Genomic DNA, 27,582 nt, shown 5'->3' with positions numbered 1-27,582 from the left:
GATTTGATAACATTTAAATCTCTTGTAGTAATGCTAGTTACAAGCAATTTCTGGTCCCTAACGTCCCTGACGCTAGGTTCCGGTAGTCATCGCAATATGTCTAGCAATAGACAGAATAAATTATAATCAGTCTTGCTTCAGATTTTGAGCCAAGCGACTCAAGAGGCAGTGTTTGGAGCCAAGTGACTCAGGAGTGACAGCTGCTTTGGATTCAGCTCGGACATTCTTTCGTGGATTCATCCGGATTACAGTCGTCTGGTCCACCTACACGACTGTCCATTTCCTCGTTGATCTGCGCAAAAGTTTTGTTCCTCGTCTCGGGCATGATTGCGTAGACATAAATAACAGCACACATGCACATCACGGTGAATCCCCAGAAGGAGTAGTAGGCGCCCAGGCCGTCAGAGACCACTTGGAACATCTTCTTGAGGAAGAAGCCATACAGCCCCATCACAGTCGTGCCAATAGACACACCGATGCCCTTCACAGATACGTGGAACAGTTCACCCATGATCAAGGACATCACTGGTGCCGGGCCGACAGAGAATGAAATCTGGAACAAGTTTAACATACATTATAACTTCACATTTTCCGGTCTTCTTAGAGAAAGCTAAGATAATCTAACATGTAGCTAAAAATATTAAAAAGTGCAATGCTAAAACGTGTATTGGCCTTCCACATTTCGAAACCAATAGAAACATGAATAACTCGTTGAAGTCACTCAAAAGCTGCGTATGCTGTTACCATAGTAGTGCTGCATAAAACTGACAGTTACGCAGAAGTGAAGTTACAATCTGCTTTTATCATGTGTAGCTAAGAGCCAGTGTCTTGTAGAGAAACACTTGCTTCTGTGACGGTAAGGGAAGGTAGATGTGATAACGAGCTGCATGAAATAACGACGACAGATGGACAAGTTTTAATGGTGTTCGAGTTTCACACTGAAACGTCTCAGACACAGATGGTCAAAATATGTTACTGAAAAATCTATTGTGGTGCAGAACATTCACTATTTGTATTTTGATTGACAAGTATGAAAATATTCCTATCAAACAGTGACGGAAGAATCCATGATGCGGTCTAAATTTCTTCATTCTCGTGTTCAAAGTTACTGGATGTACATCAAACCATAGCTTCAGCTTGGGAAACTATCGGCCAACGACGCCCAGTGGTTAGAAGGCACATACATCACCGATATTTTGTTGTTTTGTACTCAACTGGTAAGACCACAGTGTCCGTACTACATACGCTCTTCCCTTGCTGCAGTCTCTGGGCGGTTGTATCTTCATGAAGATAATACGTAAGTGAGGCCACCGACAACGTGTGCACAGATTGCGATTCGTTAGAGGGGTAAGTTTTAAAGCAAAGCACACCAATATTTTTACTGAACTGATAATCGTTCTCTTCAAGAATGAATTCTTGTGTAGGCAGTAAAATTAAAGGAGGCAAGTTACATTATCGCTAATAGCCGGAACTTATAACACACCGTTCTAAACGAACAGATGTGGATCCTTCTATGTAGATGGATTCTGAGTAGGAGATGTGGCAGAAAATAATGAAACTAACAAAGAAAACGCTTACCCAACTGCAGATACCGGTTTTCCAAAACAGTCACCCAGTTGGAAACTGTATAGCTTTTCTTCACCAATATACGTTGGTAAACCTGCACCCACAGAAACGTTATGACTGGTATCGCTGACAGCGATCTGGCAACATTGCTGACTTATATTCTCCGACGCTTCTAGGTAAAAAAAAAAAAAAAATGATTCATATGGTTCTGAGCACTATGGGACTTAACGTCTGAGGTCATCAGTCCCCTAGAACTTAGAACTACTTAAACCTAACTAACCTAAGGACATCACACACACATCCATGCCCGAGGCAGGATTCGAACCTGCGACCGTAGCAGTTGCGCGGTTCTGGACTGAAGCACCTAGAACCGCTCGGCCACTGCGGCCGTCGCTTCTAGGTCAATCTCTCTTTGGCGGGCAGTCTCCTGCAGGAGATACATAGCCGTATACAACTAGATAAGGGAAGATGAGTTTTTGTACTGCGTCACGAAAGAAGGGACAGCCACATCTGGACGAACGTGTGCCTACAGTTTTTATATAAAGTTTCGCGAATTCCCGAACGATTGTCCTAAGTCTTCAGGGGACGTTCCTTTTCAGGGCACAAGTTTTTGAATCGCATAGTAAAAGAGAAACAGTAAAAGACGAGTTGTGGTAACGGGGGCTAACGACGTCAAAAATTGACGCAAATGTGAAATGAGTAACGCTCTTCTCGGCTGAGACCGCCAGATAATGAGGTTAAGGATTAGGAAGTTGAGTTTACCTTTCTCCAGAGTGTGGTACAATATTGGGACACGAAAAGTTTGTATGTCAAGCTGGTTTCAAAACATAAATTAGAACTGAACGAAAAGACAATTGATCGTCGTATGTTCTGACTTTCTTGACATAACTGCCAATGGTCTAGGTTTCTTCAATCATTTTTAAGTAATTATGATTCATGAATTTTTGATTATCGTTCCAGACCAGAACGTCTAAGTGAAGAATGTAACACGACAAATTATCTCCATCAAAGAAAGCTCGAATAAGCAAAGTAAAATCAGTTTGATGTCATTTCTTAATGCCGGCCGGAGTGGCCGAGCGGTTCTAGGCGCTTCAGTCTAGAACCGCGCGACCGCTACGGTCGCAGGTTCGAATCCTGCCTCGGGCATGGATGTGTGTGATGTCCTTAGGTAAGTTGGGTTTAAGCAGTTCTAAGTCTAGGGGACTGATGACCTCAGATGTCCCATAGTGCTTAGAGCCATTTGAACCATTTTTTGTAGAGCATCTGACAAATAGGTTTAACGTTAAATATTTCAGAAAACCCACGAAGCAGCCGCCGATCAACTGTATCTGATTATTCTGACAGTGGCAGCACTCTGCTGCGTGGTGCTACCTCCACCACCAGACCATTATTAACATTCAGATGTTGTGAAAAGTGTTCACTGATATTTACATCAGTGCAAAAAAAATTTAAATAGGATTCTACGAGTACCACGAACTCTCCCGAGTATAGTTATTCATAGGGAAACACAATCATCGGTTACACCGGCGAAGGAGATGGTCATCCCTGCGGTAGCTGCAAGATATTGGCCATTCAAAATGATCAAAATTATCCCCCAACAGTGGCCGTCTGTCACGCCATACGTGATGTATCTAAAATTACTCCTGCAGTTAAAATCTTCGTTAGATAATTAACAGCTGCTTAAAATCACTATCTCACATGCTCTAAAATTATATTGCGTCTACCGAAACCTTCTGCATTGTTTCGTTCACTTTGTTCTGCTGCATTACATTAATTATTATTTGTTTGATGTATACGGGTTCATGTGATGCATTTACAAGTAAACAAGAATAACGTTATGGAATTGCTGAAAAATCGCTTTACAGTAACTATATTCATATTGGAAAACTAAAGATAATATTCTACATGAAACAAATACTAGCTTTCCCTTGAGAAGCTGTTGCATTACATTGAATCCAATCATTCCGGCGAGCGGCACCCAATCGAAGGAAGTAGGCACGTCTCCGTAGATGTCGTCGACATAGAAATAGGCTCCCTCTGCAGCCAGACAGATGGCGCACACTGTGAAAGTCGCCATACAGAGGGGCCGCCTATCGAACCTCTCGACGATCAGCGACGACATGACGTTTGCCCCAAGCGTGATGGCCGACAGGATAATGGAAGAGATGTTCGAGTCAAGTTCGCTTCCACTTTTCTCAAATATGTACGTCGTGTACGTGGCGAGAGCTATCGATCCAGACGACATCTGGAGCAGAATGAACCCTATCGCTAAGAGCAACGTCCGGCGATGCACAGACACCAAGATGATGTCCGTGATTTTCCCTTTGTTTTGTTGTTTCTCACGTATATCTTTATACAACAACTCCAGCTCAAACTTGAGCTCCTCTGGTGTTAGTTGGCCTTTGAGTCTTTCGAGACACCTAACAGCTTCCGCTTCTCTGTGATGCGTGAGAAAGAAGTATGGTGACTCCGGCATCCAGATGAATGTCAAAGCGAAGAGGATCGGAATTGAGGTGCAGATTAGAGCAACGGTGGTGATGGATAGGTAAGGCCCAATGCAATACACGAGCAGGGTGCCACATTGCATCAGGATATAGTGGATCGCAATTAGCGTCCCCCTTAGGTCGGTGTCGGCAATCTCACACAGAAACACGGGTATGGCCGTAATAATGGCACCACCTCCCAAGCTCCCAATCGCTCGTGCTGCGAGCAGCATTCCGTAGGAATCGGCGAATGCCACCATCAACCACCAGCAGACAAAGGGTGCTGCTCCGAGAAGGGTCACTTTCTTACGCCCCATGACGTCCACTGCATAGCCAGTAGCGAAAATGGCCACCAGCATGGTGAGTGAGTTGATGGACGCGAGCCAAGAGCCTTCGTCAGCGGTGAGTGGAACTGGTGAATCTTCTGCCTCCAGGATCGGCAGAGTCGTTCCAGGCCAACCCATGTAAGTGCCGTAGCACGTGTAGATCAGCGACGCTGTAAGAAAACAAAAAGAAGGCCATATGAGTATGAACGTATTATCTGCGAGATCCCTGCCACATGGTGTGCAGAACTGATAAGAGGTGACACGGACACCTTGAAGGTAACAGTGACTGAGTATTTTAGAATACCTGGAAACCAAAACAGTTTTTGATAGTAAATACAGTCTGCTTAAAGCTGCAGTACTGCCCTGTGTGCTAGCGATGGCTATTCACCACAGGACCTGAGTGTTCATCACAGCCGGCGGGAGTGGCCGAGCGGTTCTAGGCGCTACAGTCTGGAACCGCGCGACCGCTACAGTCGCAGGTTCGAATCCTGCCTCGGGCATGGATGTGTGTGATGTCCTTAGGTTTGTTAGGTTTAAGTAGTTCTAAGTTCTAGGGGACTGATGACCTCAGAAGTTAAGTCAAATAGTGCTCAGAGCCATCTTTTTGTTCATCACAGTTTTACCTTGATTTTGTATTACGTGATGGGAGCAATCACAGTTACTGATTTTGTTTCTCTTACTGATTTTAAGGAGACAGATCGATCTAATGACGGTTATAACGATCGAACCCGATTATTGAATTGAATAAAACAAATTCGCAATCAAAAACTGTTTTGGTTTCCACGTGTTTTCTAGTGGGCAAAAACCGAGCTATGAGACTAAACAGTCAATATCGTGATACCTCAAGACAAGAATGCCGTTAGCCACGAACAATTCGAGAGCCGCATTTATACATACGCTCATGAACGCTCAGACATGACTTTGTCGCCATGTTCCTAGTTCGTTAGTATCATCAGCTGTAAGGAGGGTTGCGTTCACTGAATATTTTTTGTTGACGTCGCGTTCTCCGTGTTGCGGTTTTTCCTACTTATTACATTAAATTAATGTCATTTGTGACTCCTAAGAATGTCAAAAAGTGTTCATGCTGTCACGGGGACTAAGGTTGTTGCAGGAGAATAACCAAACATAAGAATAGTATTCGTGTTTCTGATACCTCTAAACAATACAAGGATAGTTCTATAATCTGTGCTATATTAAAGAAGAAATATTAGCGAAAGACAGCTGATAAGCCGAAATAAGTGACTAGGCAACGAATAAACTTTTAGAAGGAGAAGAAAAAGTATTGTCTCCATGGATTAAGAAAAAGATAATTGCTTTTGTATCGGCGTCACAGCATAAAGTAATTTTAGTGTGAATCAGTAGCAGTGGATTGTAGCCGTACCCGTAAGTCAGGGGCCGGCTAGTTGATAATAACTTGGTGCTATGTGAAGCAGCAAAGTATTTTTGTGCCGACATTGGCGCAAGAGTTGCCGAAACGACGTACTCAGTGCGGTTGCGAGTAACTCTTGCAATAAACCGCCATCGAAAGTAGCATATTAGCGCTGTCGTAATGTGACCTGAAGAGGTGCATTCGCAAAACGGTTGCACACTACCGAGTAAAAATAGGGGTCTGTCAAGTAATATCAGTGTCTTTAGTGTCACAGCTCTCTTGGACGACGGTACCGTGCTACAAGGGAGACTACATAAAGCATCCAACGGGGGACCGCAGTTCGAGTCTGTGGCGGGACGATTCCACCCTCGGGTTGGACGTAAACGTAGCAGCTAGCGCCTCGCCGGGTATATTATCTACAGGAATAGCTTCCGGCCAGCGTGTAAATCTGTCAACAATGGTTAACATATGCCGTTGACCTTCGGGTAGTGGTAGCGGTCCCACGACCTCAGTATGTATATGGGCAAACCTCTCGGTCGTGTCCAGGAATTTGCCTACTGGCACCTGAACATAACGTGAAACGTTCCTGCACTGGCAATTAACGCACTCACGAGACCATTAATGGAAATCGTTTTGTATCCCGGGCCACACATGACGATAAGACAAAAGTTTCGTCGTCACCGCTATTCCGGGATGTCGAGATCGTGGAGGCTATGAAATACTTGTTTGCACAGCTCTGCCTGAACGAACGGGCGAGCTTTTCCATTGGATATGTCACAATACACCTTAGTCTCAATGTTTGCGTCTGAAACGTCAGTGAGCGTGTGCTGCATCTTTGTCAAACTGCTTTGCTTGAGCCAAGCGTGCGAGATCGATTGTCACCGTGACGGCGGTAACGCGCGATAAACAGTCCGACACTACATTGTTGTATACTCAAGTATGTTTGATGTCTGTGGAAAATTGGGCAGTAAATTGTTGGTGATTAAACTGCCTTCGACAGAACTTGTCGATGTTCTGGTGGAAAGCGAAGGTCAGAGCTTTGTGGTCCGTGTAGAATGTGAAAGTAGGAGAATAAAGCTGAAGTTGGTGCAGTCAGCGTTGTTGCCAATTTATTCATTGTGGCAACTCTCCCAGGGGCGTTTCCAAACTTTCTGCCCAGGGAGGGGCAGGGATTGGGGGAGGGGGGGCAGTGTGACCACCCCCACTTCCCTTCTCTCCCTCACTTTCACCCCTCCTGTCCTCTAGTTGCCTCCCATCAACCAATTGTGAGCTGATCAAAAAAAGACTGTCCTGAGCTGCTGGAGAGGCAGGACACAAGGTACTGTCTTTATTTATTTATATGTGGATTGTCTACACGTACCTTTACAATGACTGTTTTTGTGTCCTAGGTGGTGATCATCCTGACCTCTAGATCTTTGGACATTGCAGTTTTCCTTTTTATGGCTTAGTATGCGTAACAACATGTGGAACAATGGAATATAGTACAGGACTTAAACCACAGTACATGGACAGTATGCACAATCCTTTGTCAGTCACACCAGTGGAAGAATGGAATGATTTTCTGACAGCCAGGTGAGTATGAAAGTATCCTCACTCCACCAGACTTTTATTGTTTTTTCACGTATTTTCCATTAATTTTCCCAATTTTACCAGGTTTTCCGTAATTTCAACACATTTTACACAATTACTCGAGTTCCAAGCCGCTGCTCTCCACGACTTTTGTCGTCAACAAAACGTCACGTCACATCATTCTTGTGATGCTATCTGCTAGTGACATTGCAACGTGGTTCTCAGTTTCTGTATCATTGTTAAACCACAGTGTCTACTTTGTGACTGCTATATACATATGAACTTATCGTCAAACCTGTTACGCTGGCTGCGACACATGACACAAAAATTGTTCTGTAATATGCAAAATAACAATCAGCGGAGAGTAGGTGCCAAAACTATGATCCTTAGCTGAAACACTTTATAAATTCGATAATATTTTAGTACTATTGGCCATCTCTTCCTCTGTGGTTGGGAGTCACAAAGTATTCTCGCTTTCATAGGATAAAGTCGGAGACTGAAATATCTCACCAATATCTATTATGAATACCACCTCAACAAATGTAGCATATCCATAGCAACACTCTGCCATCTGTTTCGAAATGATCTGCTCAATCATTAAACCTATCGGCTAAGAATACTGAGCAAATCATTAGATGGTCTCTCTGTCCTTAACCAACATTGAATTTGATTTAATTCGCAGCTGGCCAAAAGGAGACAGCACGATACACGCTACATTCAACTCATGAAGGAAGAGAACGACCCGAGTTCCACAGAATGAATACACTTCAATATTTTGCTTTCGGAAAGGGCGTAACACATGTTCCAAACTTGCACAACTGATGCTAGTGATACAGACCGTATTGTATTACCAGCACTAATCATATTGATTGGTATTCTCAGTCCACTACCATAACTACCATCTTAAGAAGCCTTTTCTACTCTAATCTTACCCACGCCACCCATCCAAGTACCATTGATCTCTCTAGATGTATGTATGACGAGGAGGTTAGCACTGCTTATTGGTGTATAGTACATTTTTCCTCAATTTATATGTATTTTTCGACAATTTCTTAATTTCACCGATTTTTTTGCCTTTTTAGCACACTTTTTCGATATATACAGACATGCTCAAAAGTATCCGAAGGACCTGAATTGCATTTCGCCTGATTCACATGCAACCCACATAACGCAGCTGTCTTGCAGGTCCTCTAATCGCTCCTTGGTACAGTCGTTTGACTATTGAAAATGGTTCCAACAAGCCACCACTAGAAATCTCTGCTCTGTATCGCAATAACTCAAGATTTAAAGTAATACCACGATACTACAAATATCAGGGAACACCTTATCACAGATAAGACTGCCATTAAGGCTTGTATGCTCACATTTATTGCAATAAATGACATACCTGAAATGTTACCATTCTCATTATTACGTCAGATAGCTAATGCACCTAGTAAGTACGTCGTATTCATGATTTCCTCTTCAAAGTAACATACCTTACTTGTTATTTAACACAAAATGACATTAAAAATTTAAGTTATTCACGAGCAGCTAGTTGAGAACATGTATGTACTTTAAATGACACGACGAACCGTCTCGTTCTGCGTTTGAATTCAAACCCAGGTCACGCAGACTAAGATTTCGTGACTGACGGAAACTAACAGTCATTCCTGACTATGCATACAGAAAGTGATAAATCTCGATTTTAGACAGTATCAATTAGCAAATATCAACTTTAAGTTACATAACGCAAACATTTTTAACGGACGCGAATTCCAGCATCCATTGTCCCTCTTAACGAACTACGAGAGATGTTAAATATTGCTTCTTCACAAGTAACTTACTTGAAATGCCGTGAGGTAAAGCTTTGTGTTGGACAGGGATTCGAACCCAGAACCTAATCGGATTATTATCGAAGCACAATCAACTGTGACATATTGGATTTTCTCGGCAGTAGCTAGCTGTTTTAACTGAAATGATGAGACGAAACATTAATTTGTTTCTTCGTCAGACTCCAACCCGGCACCTATCGCTGTTATACTCAAGATATACGAACGTTAAATATGGGTTTCTTACACCAGCAGCGATGTGTGAGCATGTTTGAAATAGAAATAATATGTCAAAGAGTTCAGTGCTGATTGGGAATCAAATCCCACACATATCGTTGTTGACTACACACAAAGAGACGTCAGCTATCGAATTTTTCTCCACCAGCAGCTCGGAATAACAACCTTGAACTTACAGTGATCTCTCAAATAGTTCTGTGTCTCACTGGGAGTCAAAAACGTCAGATGTCGTTAGTGTTGACAACGAATGAAAATGCATTAAAAATCAAAATTATTATCCACCAGCAGATAGGTGTTCTCATGCTAGAGCTTGATGATACATAATGAAAAATTTAGTGCTTTAACTCAGAACAAGTTTTCTACATGCATGTAATCAATAAACTGCATGTGCATTGTCAGACTGTTATAGACAAAAGCAGAGAATTCGCATATATTATTGATGATTAATTTCTCTCTGATGTTTAGTATTGCTTTAACAACACTGGAAGAGACCTTACGAAAATTATGCACTGTATTATAAGAATGAAATAAAACTACCCACGAAAACCTTACGACGAATGTCTGTTTTAATAACACTGAGTAACTGTACACAAGCGAGCTTCTATTGACACGAATTATATACATATTACTCACTTAGATTTCGATTGGATCAGTGTATAATTGGTATCCTGTGTCATACTCAACAGGTATGCAAATGTGACATTTCATAAACAAAGTTATGTATTCCTAGAAACCCAAAGTCTGCTTGTCAACAGCGGAAAGAGGCGTCACCTGTTGTGCAGCATTGTAAGTTTTCACTATTGCACTATGAGCTGAAAGTATTTTTTTTCGATTTCGTTATCGATGTTTGATCTGACTGCTTGTAGCTCTTTCACAGAAGGGATAAAAACGATTCAGTCTGCAATATTGGAACTGCGAACCATATGAGACGCGTTTTCACAGGTCAGCACGTCCCCCTACAGCTAGGGAAGAGATATACATCGTTCCTTCGTTTTACGAGGCCAATAGGAACTAGAATTCGTAAATCGCTATTTGACGGACGAGATTAGTTGCGATTTCCACGTGCAACGGCTTTCCTGGGCTGAAAACCGTAAATTTACAATCTTTCGTTACACCTCAAGCGATAATAAGTCAGCTTATTCAATGGAAATGACATGAAAAATCAAGTGAACTTTAAGGTTTAATTCCATGCACACCAGGAAGTAACTCGTCGACCACAGCGTTGCCAAACATACCCTGCCTTGTTGCCAAACAGGAGTTACAGTACAAGCAGGAAGAGAACGAACGTATGTGACCCTAGAGCAGGCAGGGAAGTGACCATAGCTGGCGTCTCAAACACGAGGCTGCTATGGCCTGGAATACGTAATGCGTCTGATTCGCGCTTCTGTAACTAGCGTTAGGGACTGGAGCGTAGTTACTAATAATACTCAGAACTGACTCCAAACTAAGAATCATATATCAGTAGCTCTCATAATTGTTTTTATATTTCTTTCATAACTGTACTCAAAACTAAAAAACTCATTTAGAGACGATGTCGTGCCTCGCCGATAGTCTAGCACACCAAACAAATAAAAATAAAAAAATTGCGTGCGTGCGTGTGTGTGTGTGTGTGTGTGTGTGTGTGTGAGAGAGAGAGAGAGAGAAAGAGAGAGAGAGAGAGAGAGAGAGAGAGAGGGGGGGAGAGAGATAAAATTAAAAATAAAAAGGATGAGAGAGGAGGTAAAAAATTGTTGTAAAGAAATTGAATACTGGTATGTAAAGAAATCTTTCATTAAAATGACACATTCCACATCATTGCGAAATGTCGTATTCATGATCTATGGAACAAGTATTAATCTAATCTAATGTAATCATATCACATTGCTGACTAGCCGTGACGAGTCATGAAATACCGAAATTTTCGCCAATATCAGTAACCAAATCTTATTTGAAAATAAGAGACGACAGTTTTTTAATAATCTGGGACTCCTATCAAGACCCTTTCTTTCCTGTTAACTAACCACGAAAGATGTCTGATATACATCCATTCAGAAGTAATGAAGTGTGTATGCATTTAAAGATTAAGCGCATGATGTGAAGTTCTTTGACAGAGATACAAACCCAACACGTAATCGGATTGTTAACTAAGTAAAATCAAATGTTACGTATCGGTTTTTCTTACCAGCTGCTAGGTGTTTGAATCTAAAATAAGGATCAAATTTTTGTGCCTGAGCGACAATCGAACTACGCTGCGATCGTTCTTCTTTATCGTCCCTGAATATAGCTTAAGTATCAATTGCTTGCTCACCAACAGTAAGGTGTGTGCGTGTTTGCCCAGAAATTGTTGGCAACACCTGAACAGACATTAAAAATGCACGTCATTTTGACTAGCAGGCCGGTGTGCACGTGATAGGGCTTGAAATGGAATTATGAATATTTTTGTACTGGATCAGGAATCGGACCCACATGCTTACCATTGGAGGAGACATAAGGAAGATTGCAGTCTTGGAAAAAGGAACGAAATGATCGAACTATACTGTTCCGACACTTTCAAATCCTCGAAAGAGGAGATACGAGGTCGAATCACAGTCCAGCACCAAGTTTTTCGACGTCTCTAGTTCAATCAAGTACAAATAAAATAAGTGCCCTGTTCCTTTAAATGGCTATCGGTTCATCAAATAAAATAAAATTTTCTAATGTAAGTAAGTTTACTGGCGACAGTATTTCTGTTTACCATGAGCTCCACCTATGTCATTTCCCAAAGTAAACCGGCGCTGTGCCGGTGGGACTGAAGGAACATGATGTTTAATGCGGATTCTGGATTATAACGTCTTTCTCTTGAGGTTACTGGAGGTAAAGTAAATCTGTTCGTGCCCCTTAAAAGTAAATGCCTGAACCCATGCATTGCGCTTGTGATAGTTCGTTCCATCAGACCATTGTGGCCACATTTCCCAGCCCCAGGAGTGTGCTGTAATGGATGAGGTGCTTAGCTTAAAAAATTAGTCACGATGAAAAAAATGCGAGTCTATTAAATGGTTAAGTAGAAGCAAGCTTCTGAGGCGGAGACTATGCTATTCTCATGTCATCAGGATGTAAAGACTCTTCTAGGCATCACTGTCTCGATGTGAAGCCATTTTGAAATTTCCACTAATTAAGGAAATTTCTTAGTTCGAGAAAATCTACTGCGAAGTGTGAAGTTACCGGATAATTCGGTTATTACCGTCATTATTACTATCGTTTTATTCATACCGCTGGAACACATGTGCTTGAAGATCATTTAATGCCTTTTGGTCACTATAGAAGTAGTTTCCCAAGAACAGGTTCTTTCCCTGTCTACGGAATCCTTTTCATGTTAACATCAAACATCAGCAATTACTCGTAGATTGCATGAAACCTAAAGTAATTGATGAAGACGTTACTTGATAACAAAAACGCGCTGCCTTTCTTCATTTACTTGCACCTAGAAATGGCTGTCGAATACTGCCAAACCAAAAGCCAAGGCACCTTACTGCCTTCCGAAATACGTCGCTGTCAGTTCTTCCATGTTATTTGGTCGACGTGTCCTGTTTCAAGTTGTGTTCTAGAAAATCAATTGTTTTCCTTTACAATAAACAGAAATATGTTCCAAATTTTCGCAATATTAGTTCAAATTTAATATTCGCTTATATAATGTAGGAAAGTATTTCACAGTTGCAAAACCCGCATCCGACTCATTGTCCTTACACTTAGTCGCCGGCCATAAATTCTAGCTCAGACACCAGTTTAAGTAACCTAATGTAGCGAGGACTGTTTGCCAGTGCTCTTTCTCACCGGAAAATACTCAATTCACTCGTTGGACTCGATAAGTACACTGTAAGAGTAATTTCTGTGTGTATGCAATGCATACGGATTGTAGAAATTAGTGGTGCTCTCTCTTCCAGTTCTGTATACAATATGACTGACCTAAACGGGCCCTTTATGATTACAGGCCGTGGGTGGTGCAACATCATACTGACAACAGTAATGTGCTTATACTGACAACCTCACTCTTCGTTTAACCTGATTTTGTAATCATTTAGTCCGCAGCTCGTGGTCGTGCGGTAGCGTTCTCGCTTCCCGCACCCGGGTTCCCGGGTTCGATTCCCGGCGGGGTCAGGGATTTTCTCTGCCGCGTGATGACTGGGTGTTGTGTGATGTCCTTAGGTTAGTTAGGTTTAAGTAGTTCCAAGTTCTAGGGAACTGATGACCATAGATGTTAAGTCCCATAGTGCTCAGAGCCATTTGAACCATTTTTTTTGTAATCATTTAAATAAAACAACATCACCTTCCAGTGGGAGACATTTCATCCCCCTTTTCCATCTGCGAAATTTGTCAGTAAGCTTTTTGCCTTCCAACCAGCTAAATGCGGCAGAGCACGACCGGTAAACGATTCACAAACCACGATTTAGTGCTGTTAAGACTATTTCTTTAAACATTGGCGTAGCTGAAGGAATTTAGTTTCTTCTTAAATCTTCTTATGGTGCAACGTTCACAGGTATCTCAAACAGGAAATACTCTTTATCCAGGTGCGAAAGTTGTAAAACAAACTTCTCACAGTTTGTGTCAGGTTGATCTTTTCGTCTGATAGCACTGCGTAAGTATTTTGTCGAAGAGGTATCACGAGTAGTGTTCCTGTATCTGTGGGAATCAGTGGTTGAAAACGAGTTTAACACCAGTGGGTATAGCACTGCTAAATTTTCAAAATGATTGTCAACCTAAGTTTGAGTTCATACACAAACTGAGGCGCATTTATAATATTCAAGCTAGACTGTGTATCCTTGTCTTCCTTGAGTGGGCACACACGTATACAATACAATGAATACTTCGAACACTATAGTTAATGTTGCTCTCATAAACTAATTTTTTCAAAATTCTTCTCGTTCTTAAGCGTGCAATATGTGTTGTAGATACAGTCTTAGAGAAAAAAAACTGACCGCCGAGTCGTTCACGTAAGGTGGACAATACAGTCACACTCCCCTCTGAATTCTGAGTTCGGCAATATGCTCTATCTGGCAACTCTTGACTGCAGTCTGAGTGCATTACTCTTGTCTATGACCATATTCTTGAGATAAAACGCGAGACTAGCTAATGTGAAGTCTGGTAACCATAAGCACACGCCGACAAAATTTTTATCGCCCCTTTCCTCTCGGCGCGGAAGCTATGAGTATAATTCATGCGAATCTACAATATACTTCACTTTCTGTCACATTGGTAATAACAGTTTGGTTCAACAATATTTTAGCGAGAGATTTCTGGGCCGACCATCTGCCTGTGAACACTGCATGGCCGACCGCGGTAGTCTCGCGGTTCTAGGCGCGCAGTCCGGAACCGCGCGACTGCTATGGTCGCAGGTTCTAATCCTACCTCGGGCATGGATGTGTGTGATGTCCTTAGGTTAGTTAGGTTTAAGTAGTTCTAAGTTCTAGGGGACTGATGACCACAGCTGTTAAGTCCCATAGTGCTCAGAGCCATTTGAACCATTTGAACCAACACTGCATGCGTCTCTGTTCTTTGGGACCCGCTTACTGCCTACCGGCGGGGTCTGAGGCACTGTGCTGCCCCACCTTCTGCCGGCAACGTCTGCTCCACTCCTCACTCTCGATGGCGTAAAATGCTTTAATGTTGTTGAGTGGTGTCCCATAAAATCTGTCTACGATTTGTGTTTTACACTCGATAGCAATTGAGGTGCAAAACCGTTTTCATTTGACGAGTGTTTTATTACACTAGTATGCAATACATCAATGTGTCACAGACTTAATTTCATTGTTTCTGATCCAGTGCATTATAATTGAAGCGTCACATCTTTTTCTTTCTCGTTTCACAGGAGATTCATCAAATAATTTATTTTTGTCATGGATTCATACGTGTTAGTCAAGGCACAGCGAGTAAATGCAGTGTAATGTGTTTGGTTTCTTTCTCTGATTCCCTATGGTAAATGGATGCGAAACATTGTGTCTATACCTTTCAGAACCTGCTCTATAGCTACTATGGCAAATTGCTTGTTTTGAGGATCATACATTGAATAATGGAGAAGTAAACACTGTTCAAAAGTGATATTTAAAATATTCAGTTGGATTTAAGGCGACAAAATTGCCCATATTTGAAGCTACCCAGAGCTACCTAGAGCCACTGTTAGCAAATGTCTGCAGAGAGTTCCTAATTGCTAATGTGGAAATTTAGCATAGAGGCCCTGTAGTAACCAAGAGGTTCCTTTCCTTCATACTTGTCACCCTGGCATGTGAGTCTTTAGTGAAGAACAACATTGAATTTCATTTCGTTGACGGTCGCTTCGAATTTCTTCAGAGACGCTTGTATTGTGAAGCAGCTTGGCAGTCAGAAAGCCGAGATCTATGTCCATTAACGCAACTTACTGTGTCGAGCTACCAAGAGGATTTGATGTGTAAAGATTTAACTCAGGTTTTCTCCTGATTTCGTTACAGAATTTTTTCTGGAAAATTGCACCACTATAAAATAAATCAGAAAAAGAAGCTCGCACATGCTGGCCCCTACCACAGGTAGAACAGATGACTCCTTGAACCGTTGCGACACAAGACATGGGTGGTACCATGGGGCTACAGACACACTGCTGCCAGCACCCCACTCTCATCATGGTGTTGGTCACTCAGCCTCATAATGCATCGTGAAAGATAATAAAAGTTGTCACTTACCTGAAGAATAGCATTTCTTTAGCCAAAAAATTGAATTTTCTGTCTCAGTGTCTTAGATTACATGAGAATTATATAGCACGAGTCATTCAAATGGAAAGGGAATATCAAGTAAGTTTAACGAGTCAGTTCAGTACCATACACGGAAGTGATTGCGCTGTCACAGTGTTGTGAAATGTTTATGACGATGTTTCCAATTCATAATTCCATTTCAAGCCCTATCACGTGCACACCGGCATGCTAGTGAAAATGACGTGCATTTTGTGTTGCCAACAATTTCTGGTCAAACACGCAACATCTTACTGTTGATGAGCAAGCAATTGATACTTAAGCTATATTCAGGGACGATAAAGAAGAACGATAGCAGCGCAGTTCGATTGTCGCTCAGGCACAAAAATTTGATCCTTATTTTAGATTCAAACACCTAGCAGCTGGTAAGAAAAACCGATACGTAACATTTGATTTTACTTAGTTAACAATCCGAATACATGTTGGGTTCCTATCTCCGTCACAGAACTTCACATCATGCTCTTCATCTTTAAATGCATACACACTTTGTTACTTCTGAATGGAGGTATATCAGACATCTTTCATGGTTAGTTAACAGGAAAAAGGATCTTGATAGGAGTCCCAGTTTATTACAAAACTGTCATCTTTTATTTTCAAGTTAAGATTTGGTTACTGATATTGGCGAAAATTTCGGTAATTCATGACTCTTCACAGCTAGTCAGCAATATGATATGATTAGATTAGATTAATAGTTGTTCCATAGATCATGAATACACACACACACACACACACACACACACACACACACACACACACACACACATATATATATATATATATATATATATATATATACATACACACATTCTTTTTTTTTTATTTGTTTGGTGTGCTAGACTGTCGGCGAGGCGAGGCACGACGTCTGTAAATGAGTTTTTTAGATTTGAGTAACGTTGCGCAAGAAATATAAAAACAGCTATGAGAGTTTAAGAACCTTCAACATCGCAGCACATCAGCAATCGTTGGTTAATATATTAAAAAAAACTAAAACTAACACTAGGTGCTTTTTTCGCAATCGAGGTGGGTTTTTAGTTTTTTAATAAACTATGAGAGTTACAGATTTATGATGCTTAGTTTGCACACAGTTCTGAGTATTATTAGTAACTACGCTCCAGTCCCTAAAGCTAGTTACAGAAGCGCGAATCAGACACATTACGTATTCCAGGCCATAGCAGCCGTGTGTTTGTGATGCCAGGTATGGTCACTTTCCAGCCCGCTCTTGGGTCACATAAATTCGTCCTCTTCCTGCTGGTACTGTAACTCCGATTTGGCAACAAGGCAGGGTATGTTTGGCAACGCTGTGATCGCCAAGTTACTTCCTGCTGTGCACGGAATTAAGCATCAAAGTTCACTTGATTTTTTTCTGTCATTTCCATTACATAATCTGAGGTATTATCGCTTGAGGTGTAACAAAAGTTTGTAAATTTACGGTTTTCAGCCCAGGAAAGCCGCTGCACGTGGAAATCGCAACTAATCTCGTCCTTTAAATAGCGCTTTGCAATACATACGTACATCTTAGCTAGCTGTGTGGTGACGTGATGACCTATGAATAAGCGTCACTTATGGTGGGCGGTTCTAGTCTCGCAGAGAGAAACGTTTTTATCCATTCTGTGAAAGAGCTACATGCAGTCAGATCAAACATCGATAACGAAATCGCAAGAAAATACTTTCAGCTCATAGTGCAATAGTGAAAACATACAATGCTGCACAACAGGTAACGCCTCTTTCTGCTGTTGACAAGCAAACGTTGGGTTTCTAGGAATACATAACTTTGTTTATGAAATGGCACATTTGGATACCTGTTGAGTATGACACAGTATACCAATTAAACACAGTCCCAATCGAAATCTAAGTGAGTAGTATTTTACTAATTCATGCTGATAGATGCACGCTTGTGCACAGATACTCAGTTTTATTAAAACAGACATTCGTCGTAAGGTTATCGTGGGTAGTTTTATTGCATTTCTTGTAATACAGTGATCAGTTTTCCTAAGGTTTCGTTTAGTGTTGTTAAAACAATACTAAATACTAAACATGAGAGAGAAATTAATCATCAACGATATATGCGAATTCTCTGCTTTTGTCTATAACAAAAAATGGTTCAAATGGCTCTGAGCACTATGGGACTCAACATCTTAGGTCATAAGTCCCCTAGAACTTAGAACTACTTAAACCTAACTAACCTAAGGACGTCACACACATCCATGCCCTAGGCAGGATTCGAACCTGCGACCGTAGCAGTCCCGCGGTTCCGGACTGCAGCGCCAGAACTGCACGGCCACCGCTGCCGGCTGTCTATAACAGTCTGACAATGTACATGCAGTTTATTGATTACATGCATGTAGAAAACTTGTTCTGAGTTAAAGCTGTCAAACAAGATTTGAAGAAGACTATAATGCCATACCAGACGACAGCTAATGTAGAAAATACTTTTCTGGTTATTTTGGCACATTGCTCCCTTCCCATTCATAATATAAAAGCTTCGAGATGCATCTGCTGCCTGGAAGTCTATTAGACCTGAAACGAACAAAATGTCGCAGAAGTTAACCCTTTTTCCACATGCAGCTTTTTGGGGTGAGAAGTGAAGGGAATTATGTTCAAAGTTTCATTAAACTGATAACTTGAGAAGACAGCAGAATTGCTTTTAAAAATATGTAGCAACGAATATAATAGAACTCGCGACGTCTTATCTACGGCGTTGGACGCTTACCGTTACGCTGCTAGCTCCCATGTAGCTTCAGCACCTCCATAAGATGACAAAAGTTCTTCCAGAACTTCCGAATTTCACAATGCTGTGAGATAATGCATATGGCCGGATCTAGACTTCTGAGAGACCGACAGTTGCAGCTTTTCTTTTGCACTGCACGACGTTTTCAACAAACAGAACGCGCAGTAGAGTAGCTCAAATGGAAAGGAACACTTCCTATTTAAAATTTCTGCATCCTCCACTGATGGCAGTTATGTGTTGGTGGTAGTTACGTGATTTTATTTCGGTGGTTACAAAATAGAGTCGAATGTATGTACTGTGTAGCCGAGGTAGCTAGTTCATGGCGATTCGGTCAACCAAGTACATGAATGTACTGAACATACTGCAAACCACTACAGGGAGACTGTGTGTCAGAATTCGCATCGAGTGTGTCGCAACGGCGCTATGATAGAAAAATGAGCCTCAGAGAACATGATTTGGTGGTCTGGTGGATTGATGCTAGGTTCTTATGATAATGTTCTGGGTTCGATTCCGACTTCTGCCTATGATTTGTAGTAGGAATAGACAGATTCTATTCTCTTCTGGCTACGCCAAGTGAAGAAGGTATAATGGCATTGTGGTCTGCAATTCACATTAAACATAATATTTCTTCTCTGCCAAGTAGACGTTAGGTTGAACCACAAGTGGGAACTCTATCACCAGTAACCTTTGTTATACTAGTTATTTATTTCTAGTAACGAAACAAACGCTATGTAGGGTCACAGGACACTTATTCCATCTTTTATTTGAACTTCTGTATGTGGATAAAATTGGTTCTGAACTGGGAATGCTACTCAGACCGCCCTTAGCGCGGAATTTGATCCCTTCGTGACAATGCATCTCGACTACTATTTGTTGTCTGTTCAAAACTGCACATTCCTCAACATCTCGACATGCTGCGCGTGAATGGGTTCGAATTCTTGCCCGGCACTAAAGTTTTCATTATGTATCATCAAGCTCTAGCATGAGAACACCTATGCATTTTCATTCGTTGTCAACACTAACGACATCTGACGTTTTTGACTCCCAGTGAGACAGAACTATTTGAGAGATCACTGTAAGCTCAAGGATGTTATTCCGAGCCTTAAGGACAATCTTATCTGTGATAAGGTGTTCCTTGATATTTGTAGTATCGTGATATTACTTTACATCTTGAATTATTGCGTTGCAGAGCAGAGTTTTCTAGTGGTGACTTGTTGGAACCATTTTTAATAGTCCAACGACTGTACCAAGGAGCGATTAGAGGACCTGCAAGACAGCTGCGTTATGTGGGTTGCATGCGAATCAGGCGAAATGCAATTCAGGTCGTTCGGATACTTTTGAGCATGACTGTACATGCTCATATTGCTAACATATCCAAGTGTGGCCTGATTTTATAACGGTGATATTCATTAAGCTACTAAAAATTACCGAGAATTTACTCCTTTCCTATGATCTACAAGCATACATTTCAAATTGGACAAGCATGAAAGTAATCGAACTAGACAGTTGAAAGTAACCCCATTTGGTATCTATATGAAACATGATGACTGCCACATGTTGACTTGGTTCGCATTCCAATTTCCAGGAAGGTACCACATAGTGCTGACCTTGTATGGAACTGATTTCTCCTGCTGCTGCTACCGCGATTTTATGTAGGCGTCTGCTATTTTTGTATATACCAACCAACTCTGATACATGCCACCAACCTAGCCAGGGTATCTACACATGTACATGGAGCGCTGTTTGGGGTTACAGAACTGACGTTACTGTGATGTAAGTACAACGCAATTACGCTACTTCATCTGCTGAATTCCCCAGGTGGGGGCCCTATCCCTTCTCTCCCTTACTCCATTGACACTGAATGCATCTCCTGTGGTGGTAGCATAGACCCTAACGTTGCAGATCTAACTTACATACTATACATTGGGGCGGATCCACACTAAATTATGAGGGAATAATTATGCAGAGAGATCCACCACAACCGCTACCCTAGGCTTTGCGTAAGTGGATCCACACCCAAAAAAATATTACTGAATTCAGAACGAACCATATTCCTGCAAGTACAAAAAGCTGGATCCATCCCGAACAATATTCTAAGACTTAGTGCAGGTGGACCCACAATTCAGACATCGCTTAGCATCATACATGGGGCTGATCCATTCTGAACATTATCCTGGTATTATTAGGTCGACGGATCCACCCCATCCGCTATACCTGTCTATGTACAGGTGTATCTGCCCCATACAATATACCAACGATGTGTTGTGAGCTGGATCCACATCTAATAATATTCTTGAATGTAGTACAATGTGGAGCATTACCAATATCCTACTCATGGTGGAGTAGGACTCACCTACCGTATGCATATCGAAAATTTCCCCAGGAACCTACCGTCATTGGCGACACTTTTGGTGTTGCTGGAATGAGAGAGCAAGGGTTTGGGGTCCTCGCCTCGCATACTAAACAGCCTAATTGCGTCGTGTTTAGATCAGGATAACGTCAGCTTTCTAACCCCAAACTATGGTCCATGCACACGAAGTTCCCACTGTATCCTTTGCACGCAACATTCGTCGATTGTCATGTAGCTATGAAATGGGGACTACTATACATTCAACTGTCTAGTTCGATTACTTTCATGCATATCTTATCTGAGATACATGTCTTATCTGAAATACATGTCCAGACACTTTATAAAAATGCTGTAAGGTGGTTGTTGATAACTTTGTGATCACACCAGGACTTGTGATCTGACATATATAAATTTATTACTCCAGAAGGAGGGAAATTCTCGAGAATTTTTAAACAGGCTGAGGAATATTACCCATATAAAATCAAGCCACATCTGGTCATGTCAGCAATATAAGCATATACATATCGAGAAAATGCAGGAAAGACATAGAACCGACAAAATTACGCAAACTGATGGAAAATACATATAAACTGAGGAAAAATACGACAAAATAGAGGGAGGATGAGAGAGTATTGACATGTTTGCTTGGTGCAGGTAAATTCTTGTACATGAGAGCGATTATATGACAGCAAGAGGAATACGAAAAGAAGTCGTCATGGAAGCACAGGGAACCAGTGAAACATTAATTAATCAGAGACAGCGATAAGATGGCTGGAACAGATCGTTTAACGTGGATGACCACCAAATGTGGAGTAATAAATTTATATATGTCAGATCACAAGTCCTGGTGTGATCACAAAGTTATCAACAACCACCTTACAGCATTTTTATAAAGTGTCTGGACATGTGGTTACGGTAAACTTTACGTCCTTTTTGCTATAGAGTGTTGTATTACCAGCTTGGGGACTGCAATATCCAACTACAGAATGGCTCGCGTGTCTGACCCTCTGCAAGTGTTTTAAACTCATGTAAGGAATACATGCGAATTGACTGTTGTCTCTGACGCTTTTCTGGAAAGAAAACCAATTGGTTCTAAACTGACATGGATCTGCGTTAAAGGATGAAAGAAAGTAAACGGAGTAATTGGTTGAGAGGCGCTGTAACAAGGTAGACTGATGATGCATACTACAGAGAAGGAAATGAAGTGGTAGGTCATTTATTGCACAGTTAACTATTTTTTCTGTTGTTCTCTTAGTCATTCTGCCGGCCGGTGTGGCCGTGCGGTTCTAAGCGCGTCAGTTTGGAACCGCGTGACCGCAACGGTCGCAGGTTCGAATCCTGCCTCGGGCATGGATGTGTGTGATGTCCATAGGTTAGTTAGGTTTAAGTAGATCTAAGTTCTAGGGGACTGATGACCTCAGTTGTTAAGTCCCATAGTGCTCAGAGCCATTTGAACAATTTTCTTAGTCATTTTCTGTTGTCTGGTATAACCTGCTTTCGACTCATATAAAATTGTGTGTTCTGGGTGTGATTTAGAGTGCTATCTACCTGCAATCATTAGCAGCAAACCTCCCTATACGATTGCTGACAGAGGACTTACAATGCATGCGTAATGAATCATGTCCACCAAATCGATGGAAAACCTATTTTGGCACCCTGCTCTAGACGAACGAAGAGTGTGTGTGTGTGTGTGTGTGTGTGTGTGTGTGTGTGTGTGTGTGTTGGGGCTTATGGGCGCTCAAAATCGAGGTCATCAGCGCCCTGACACACATTAAAAGGAACGAATGTGGACAGACCTAAGAAAACTAAAGCACACACTCAAAGAAAGCAGGAAAAGAAGGAAAATGCTACATAAGAAAGTAAAACCTAAGGAAAGGGGAAACATAGCAACAAAAATGTCACAGGAAATTGTTATTGGCTGGCCACTGACATAAAAAATGGGCGAGCTTGTCACACAGTGAGCAAATTAAAATCCTCTCCCTAAAATCTTTGTAAAAACATTTGACAGGGCACAGAACTTTAAAACTTTAACCACATTCGTCCGAGTGTTGCCTAAAAGAGATGGCAGGTCCGCTGGCAAGTCAGCCGCGACCCGCTGGTCAGAAAATAAAACGCAATCCAATAAAACGTGGCGCACAGTGACCTGGACGCCACAAGCACCACACATTGGAGGGTCCTCTCGCCGGAGAAGGAAGCCATGCGTCATAGGGCTGTGGCCTATTCGAAGCCGAGTGAGGAGAACCTCGTCCCGTCGATGGGGCTGAAAGGAAGTACGCCACACACGCGTTGTGGGCTTGACTATACGGAGCTTATTGTCAGTCACTTCCAGCCACTCATCCTCCCACCGGCGCATGACCCGTGAGCTAAACAGCGAGATGAGTGCGTGCAAGGGGATAGCACACTGAGATACTTGTGGATCGAGACACGCCTCCTTGGCTGCGAGATCTGCCCTTTCATTCCCAGCAATGCCGACATGCCCCGGAACCCAGCAAAAAGCTACAACCTTCCCCAGTCGCTGTAGTCGGAGGAGGGCATCCTGGATGGTCTGGACAATTTTGTCTGCCGGATACAAACGTTGCAATGAGTGAAGGGCACTGAGTGAATCGGAACAGACAAGAAATTTAGGAGAGGAAGAATGTCTCATGTGCACCAGTGCCCGCAAGATCGCAGACAATTCTGCATCAAAGACAGTAAAAGTCTGAGGCAGTCGGTCCTTGAGGACACGATATGGAAAAACAACTGAGCAACCAACAGAATCCCCTTGTTTCGACCCATCCGTAAAAACAGCTACATAGTCGTGGTGCTCAGATAAAATGGCAGAAAATGCTGCATTAAAAACGGTGGCAGGAGTGCAATCTCTCTTGTACTGCAATAAATCTAAAATCACTCTGGGCCTCTTCAGTAACCAGGGTGGCAGGCGGTTAAAACCCTGGATTTGGGGTTGTATAGACTCCACACCAAGCGACTCTAGTACACGTTGCACACGGATCCCAAATGGCAACGTAGCCCGGGGACGGCGGGAAAAAAGGCGGTCCAGAGGCGGATGGGCAACAGGATGGACAGTAGAGTAGGAGTAGGAGTAGGAGTAGGAGTAGGAGTAGGAGTAGGAGTAGGAGTACGAGTACGAGTAGGAGTAGAGTGTGATGTTGTCACATCTATCCCCCACACAGAGGAGTTGGGCTGACCCTCCAGGGAGTGTCGCCATCTTAAACAAATTTGGCAACAATGCGGACTGCACCAACTTTGGCTTTATCCTCCTACTTGTGAATACTCTTGCCTCCAGCTGCAGATGATAATAGTTCAAGGATGTGTAGATGCCAACAATTCCAGGTCATACATGTTCCATTGTATTAAACTGCTTATGAAACAACACGAGAACTCTCTATTGTGATTGATAAGCTACGGAATATAGTCTTCTTCCAGTACAGGTGACAAAGTTTATGCATGTCAGTGGAAGCGACTTTGATCACTGGCCACTTGCTCCAGTGGAACCATATGTGTATATGTAAGGGAATCACCATGTGTGCTCGATGTGAACACAGAGAAAAGAGCGAGGGGCTGCGAGGCTTCGTTAACATACTGTTGCAGTGCTGCACCGATTGATATCTGGTTAGTGTTGACCACTATCGCAAGGGGTGCATCTAAGCAGGATGAGCGAAAAGCGCGTCCTCAGGTATGCTCTTCTTGATTATCTCGAAGGCGTCTATCACTGACTGTGACCTGTGCACAGTTGCTCCACGTTTAGTTTTTAAAATGGCCAGAGCTGCGTTAAGTAGTTCTTGACATTCTGCCGCATGTGGCAGATGGCAGCGGCACAAATTGAGCACACCAAGGAACATGCGTAATTCTTTGGCTGTCTCTGGGCGAGGAATGTTCGAAAAGGCTTCAAGTTTCTCCGGCTGAGAACGTGTTCCCGCTGATGAAATAAGGAGGCCCAATAATGTTATCTGCGGTTGTCCAAACACGCACTTAAAGATGATCAAAACGATGCTGTACACATCGGTGCGCTCAAAAACTTCTCTTAGTTGCCGTTCATGTTCCTCTGGATTCGCTGAGAACACGAGCATGCCATCCAGGTCAGCGAAATAACACGATAATCCTCGTAACACTGAATCAATGACTCGTTGCGATGTTTGCGCAGAGTTTCTCAAGTCGAAAGTCAAGAGTAAGCTTTCAGACAAACCAAAAGGTGTCATTGACCATCTTTGGAATGTCTCTCTCAGAAACCGTTATTTGCATGTATGCTTCGGTCCAATTTAACAAGCTAAGTACCGTTTCACATACAATGCCTGATTACAGTCTCGTAGCAGAGGTACTGGACGAAGGTCTGGTATCATTCTCGCGCTTAAAGCACGGTAGTCGCCTCATGATGGCCGCCACGCAGCGCGTGTTTTTTTTTTTTTTTTTTTAGAACGAATGCAAAATGTGACGACCATGACTTAGCAACCGCGTACCGGTCGGGGGCAAATCGTCTGTGCAGATGGGTGTTCAGCCCTAGTGTTCTTTCCCCTGCAATGTTGGCAGAGAAAATAAATAACAGTATTACGACACTTCCACAACTTTACGTGATTGCTCTACAACGTAACCTGACTCGTTACAACTCAAAAATCACACATATTTCCAAATATCTACTATTTACTGTGTTTTCAGTATGTGAATATGTTAATTTACAGAAGATGAAATGAATATCACTGATATATTTCTTGTAGATAAATCCCTTGTAGAGAATTTTTTGAAGTATTTCTGTCTTCAATAACAGAGTGCTGAGTAAATGTATAAGATACAGTTGATATCTTTAGGGATATTCGATAAGTGAAAAAACTTCACAAACCAAGTTCGCAAAAAATTCGATGACCTGTTTCGACAGAGCTATGCTGTGATCAACGGATCTTCTGCTGTTAAAATTTTTACGGCATAAGATCCGAAGATGGCAGCATAGCTCTGTTGAGACTGGTCATTCAATAAAACGATTGTTTAGTTATCTTGGCTTGTAACGTTTTCTTCAGTTACCATACAATGCAAATTGGCCCCCGACTGACCATGTCAGGAATGTATCAGTGATATTCATTTCTTGTATTGTAAATTTAAGTGTTAATTGGAAAAACTTAATTTTTGTGTACTGAGCGCATATGTTCCAGCTACCTCCATCATCTGACTCATCATTAATACTGGGAGTCACAGTGCGAATAATTACTGTGAGACGATTTTCGATGTATTTTTGTACAATTCGTCTCTCGAACAACACGAGAACACAAGTTGCTGAACGAAGAATCGTGGCCTTGTCCAAGAAATTTTCCAGCACGTCTAATGTGAACTACAGTAACCACGGAAAATGTAAATGAGGCCAGGAGGACAGTAATTTTAACTCAGCTTCCTCCTGGTATGGTATCTCTTTTCGACCAAACGGCTTGATAATATAACCGCACACATGTACGGTGATACTCGACCTGGACACAACCAGCACGAATCCTTATGACGTAAGAACACCCTTCCCCTATATTTGCCTCTGCAGCAACTTTCCACCCTTCACATTGTCCCCCATCGTCAGCAACACAAGCACACTACTCTGTCACATACCACAACCATTTACTCGAGACGTGCAAGTAACGCCAACTAGAAGGCTCTCCTCAGGCAGTGAGCCACAGGAGTCTAAACTGCATTTTCTCATGAAGATTGTAAAACAGAGACAACAGTTTCGGGAACCTCTTTACTCTTGTACGCTCAATCACTCTCCTGGTCGGCTGGAATATTTCCTAATAGACATTCGCTGACATTCATATGTCGTTGTCATGAATAGTAAAACGAGTGGGGTGGAAAGCTAGTAGGCAGCAAGTATTTACCTGTCACCGCAGTCAGATACTGCATCTTGCGTCGGCTGTATCCTGCCGCCATGCTTCAGGCAGTTGCTTGCAGCTGGTACTGAAATACGGGTAAAATACGCAGGCGTGCTTTATACGTTTCGGCCGCTCGTCACATTATAATTGAGCATTATCAAATGACAGATAAGACTGACAACGTCGCCGAATATTTTGAATAACTGCTTTAACTACGGCTTTTCAGTAATTCTGTTATCTTAAACAGAGGAATCACAAAGCAAATTATCTAATTCCGGAAGCTCAGTTTTCATGTCAACAGAGTAGAAGCAATTTGCTTAATAATAAGATTTCGCTTAGAGATAATGTGATATTCGCTTTGCTGATATTCATTGCCACTCATGAGCTCGAGAATAGTTGCTATGTTACTGCAAATATGATTGTGCAACAGCTATTAACAGTATCAGCACGGAAAACTTCATTTAACTGAAACACGATGGGCGAGCTGCACTGATGATGTCTAGCAAAAATCTGCTTGCCGCCTTTTTTCTTGATTAATTTTATTCGTATGGTTAAATAGAGATTGTGGCTTGGTAAGT

At 42.1% G+C, this 27,582-nt stretch overlaps 1 protein-coding gene across 1 annotated transcript; it reads right to left on the bottom strand.

Moving 5' to 3' along the window:
- On the bottom strand, positions 1 to 27,053 carry LOC126162071 (facilitated trehalose transporter Tret1-like). Its single transcript, XM_049918341.1, has 3 exons — positions 27,011 to 27,053; positions 3,515 to 4,545; positions 1 to 553 (listed from the first exon to the last, which is right to left on the bottom strand). Exons 1-3 carry the CDS (start codon positions 27,033 to 27,035, stop codon positions 212 to 214), a joined length of 1,398 nt encoding a protein of 465 aa, XP_049774298.1. The 5' UTR covers positions 27,036 to 27,053; the 3' UTR covers positions 1 to 211.
- Positions 27,054 to 27,582: the final 529 nt, after the last annotated feature.

This window comes from Schistocerca cancellata, chromosome 1 (genome assembly GCF_023864275.1).
Source record: "Schistocerca cancellata isolate TAMUIC-IGC-003103 chromosome 1, iqSchCanc2.1, whole genome shotgun sequence".
Taxonomy (NCBI): Eukaryota; Metazoa; Arthropoda; class Insecta; order Orthoptera; family Acrididae; genus Schistocerca; species Schistocerca cancellata.
The sequence above is the reverse complement of the archived record's forward strand: the minus strand, read 5'-3'. Positions and strand labels throughout refer to the sequence as shown.

Excerpts from the sequence above, each read along its gene's own strand:
- LOC126162071 (XM_049918341.1), bottom strand. The coding sequence starts at position 27,035 with ATGCAGTATCTGACTGCGGTGACAG. Across the intron at positions 4,546-27,010 it reads GTATCTGACTGCGGTGACAG|CGTCGCTGATCTACACGTGC; the intron begins GTAAATACTTGC and ends GTTTTCTTACAG. Across the intron at positions 554-3,514 it reads CCGGAATGATTGGATTCAAT|ATTTCATTCTCTGTCGGCCC; the intron begins GTAATGCAACAG and ends AACTTGTTCCAG.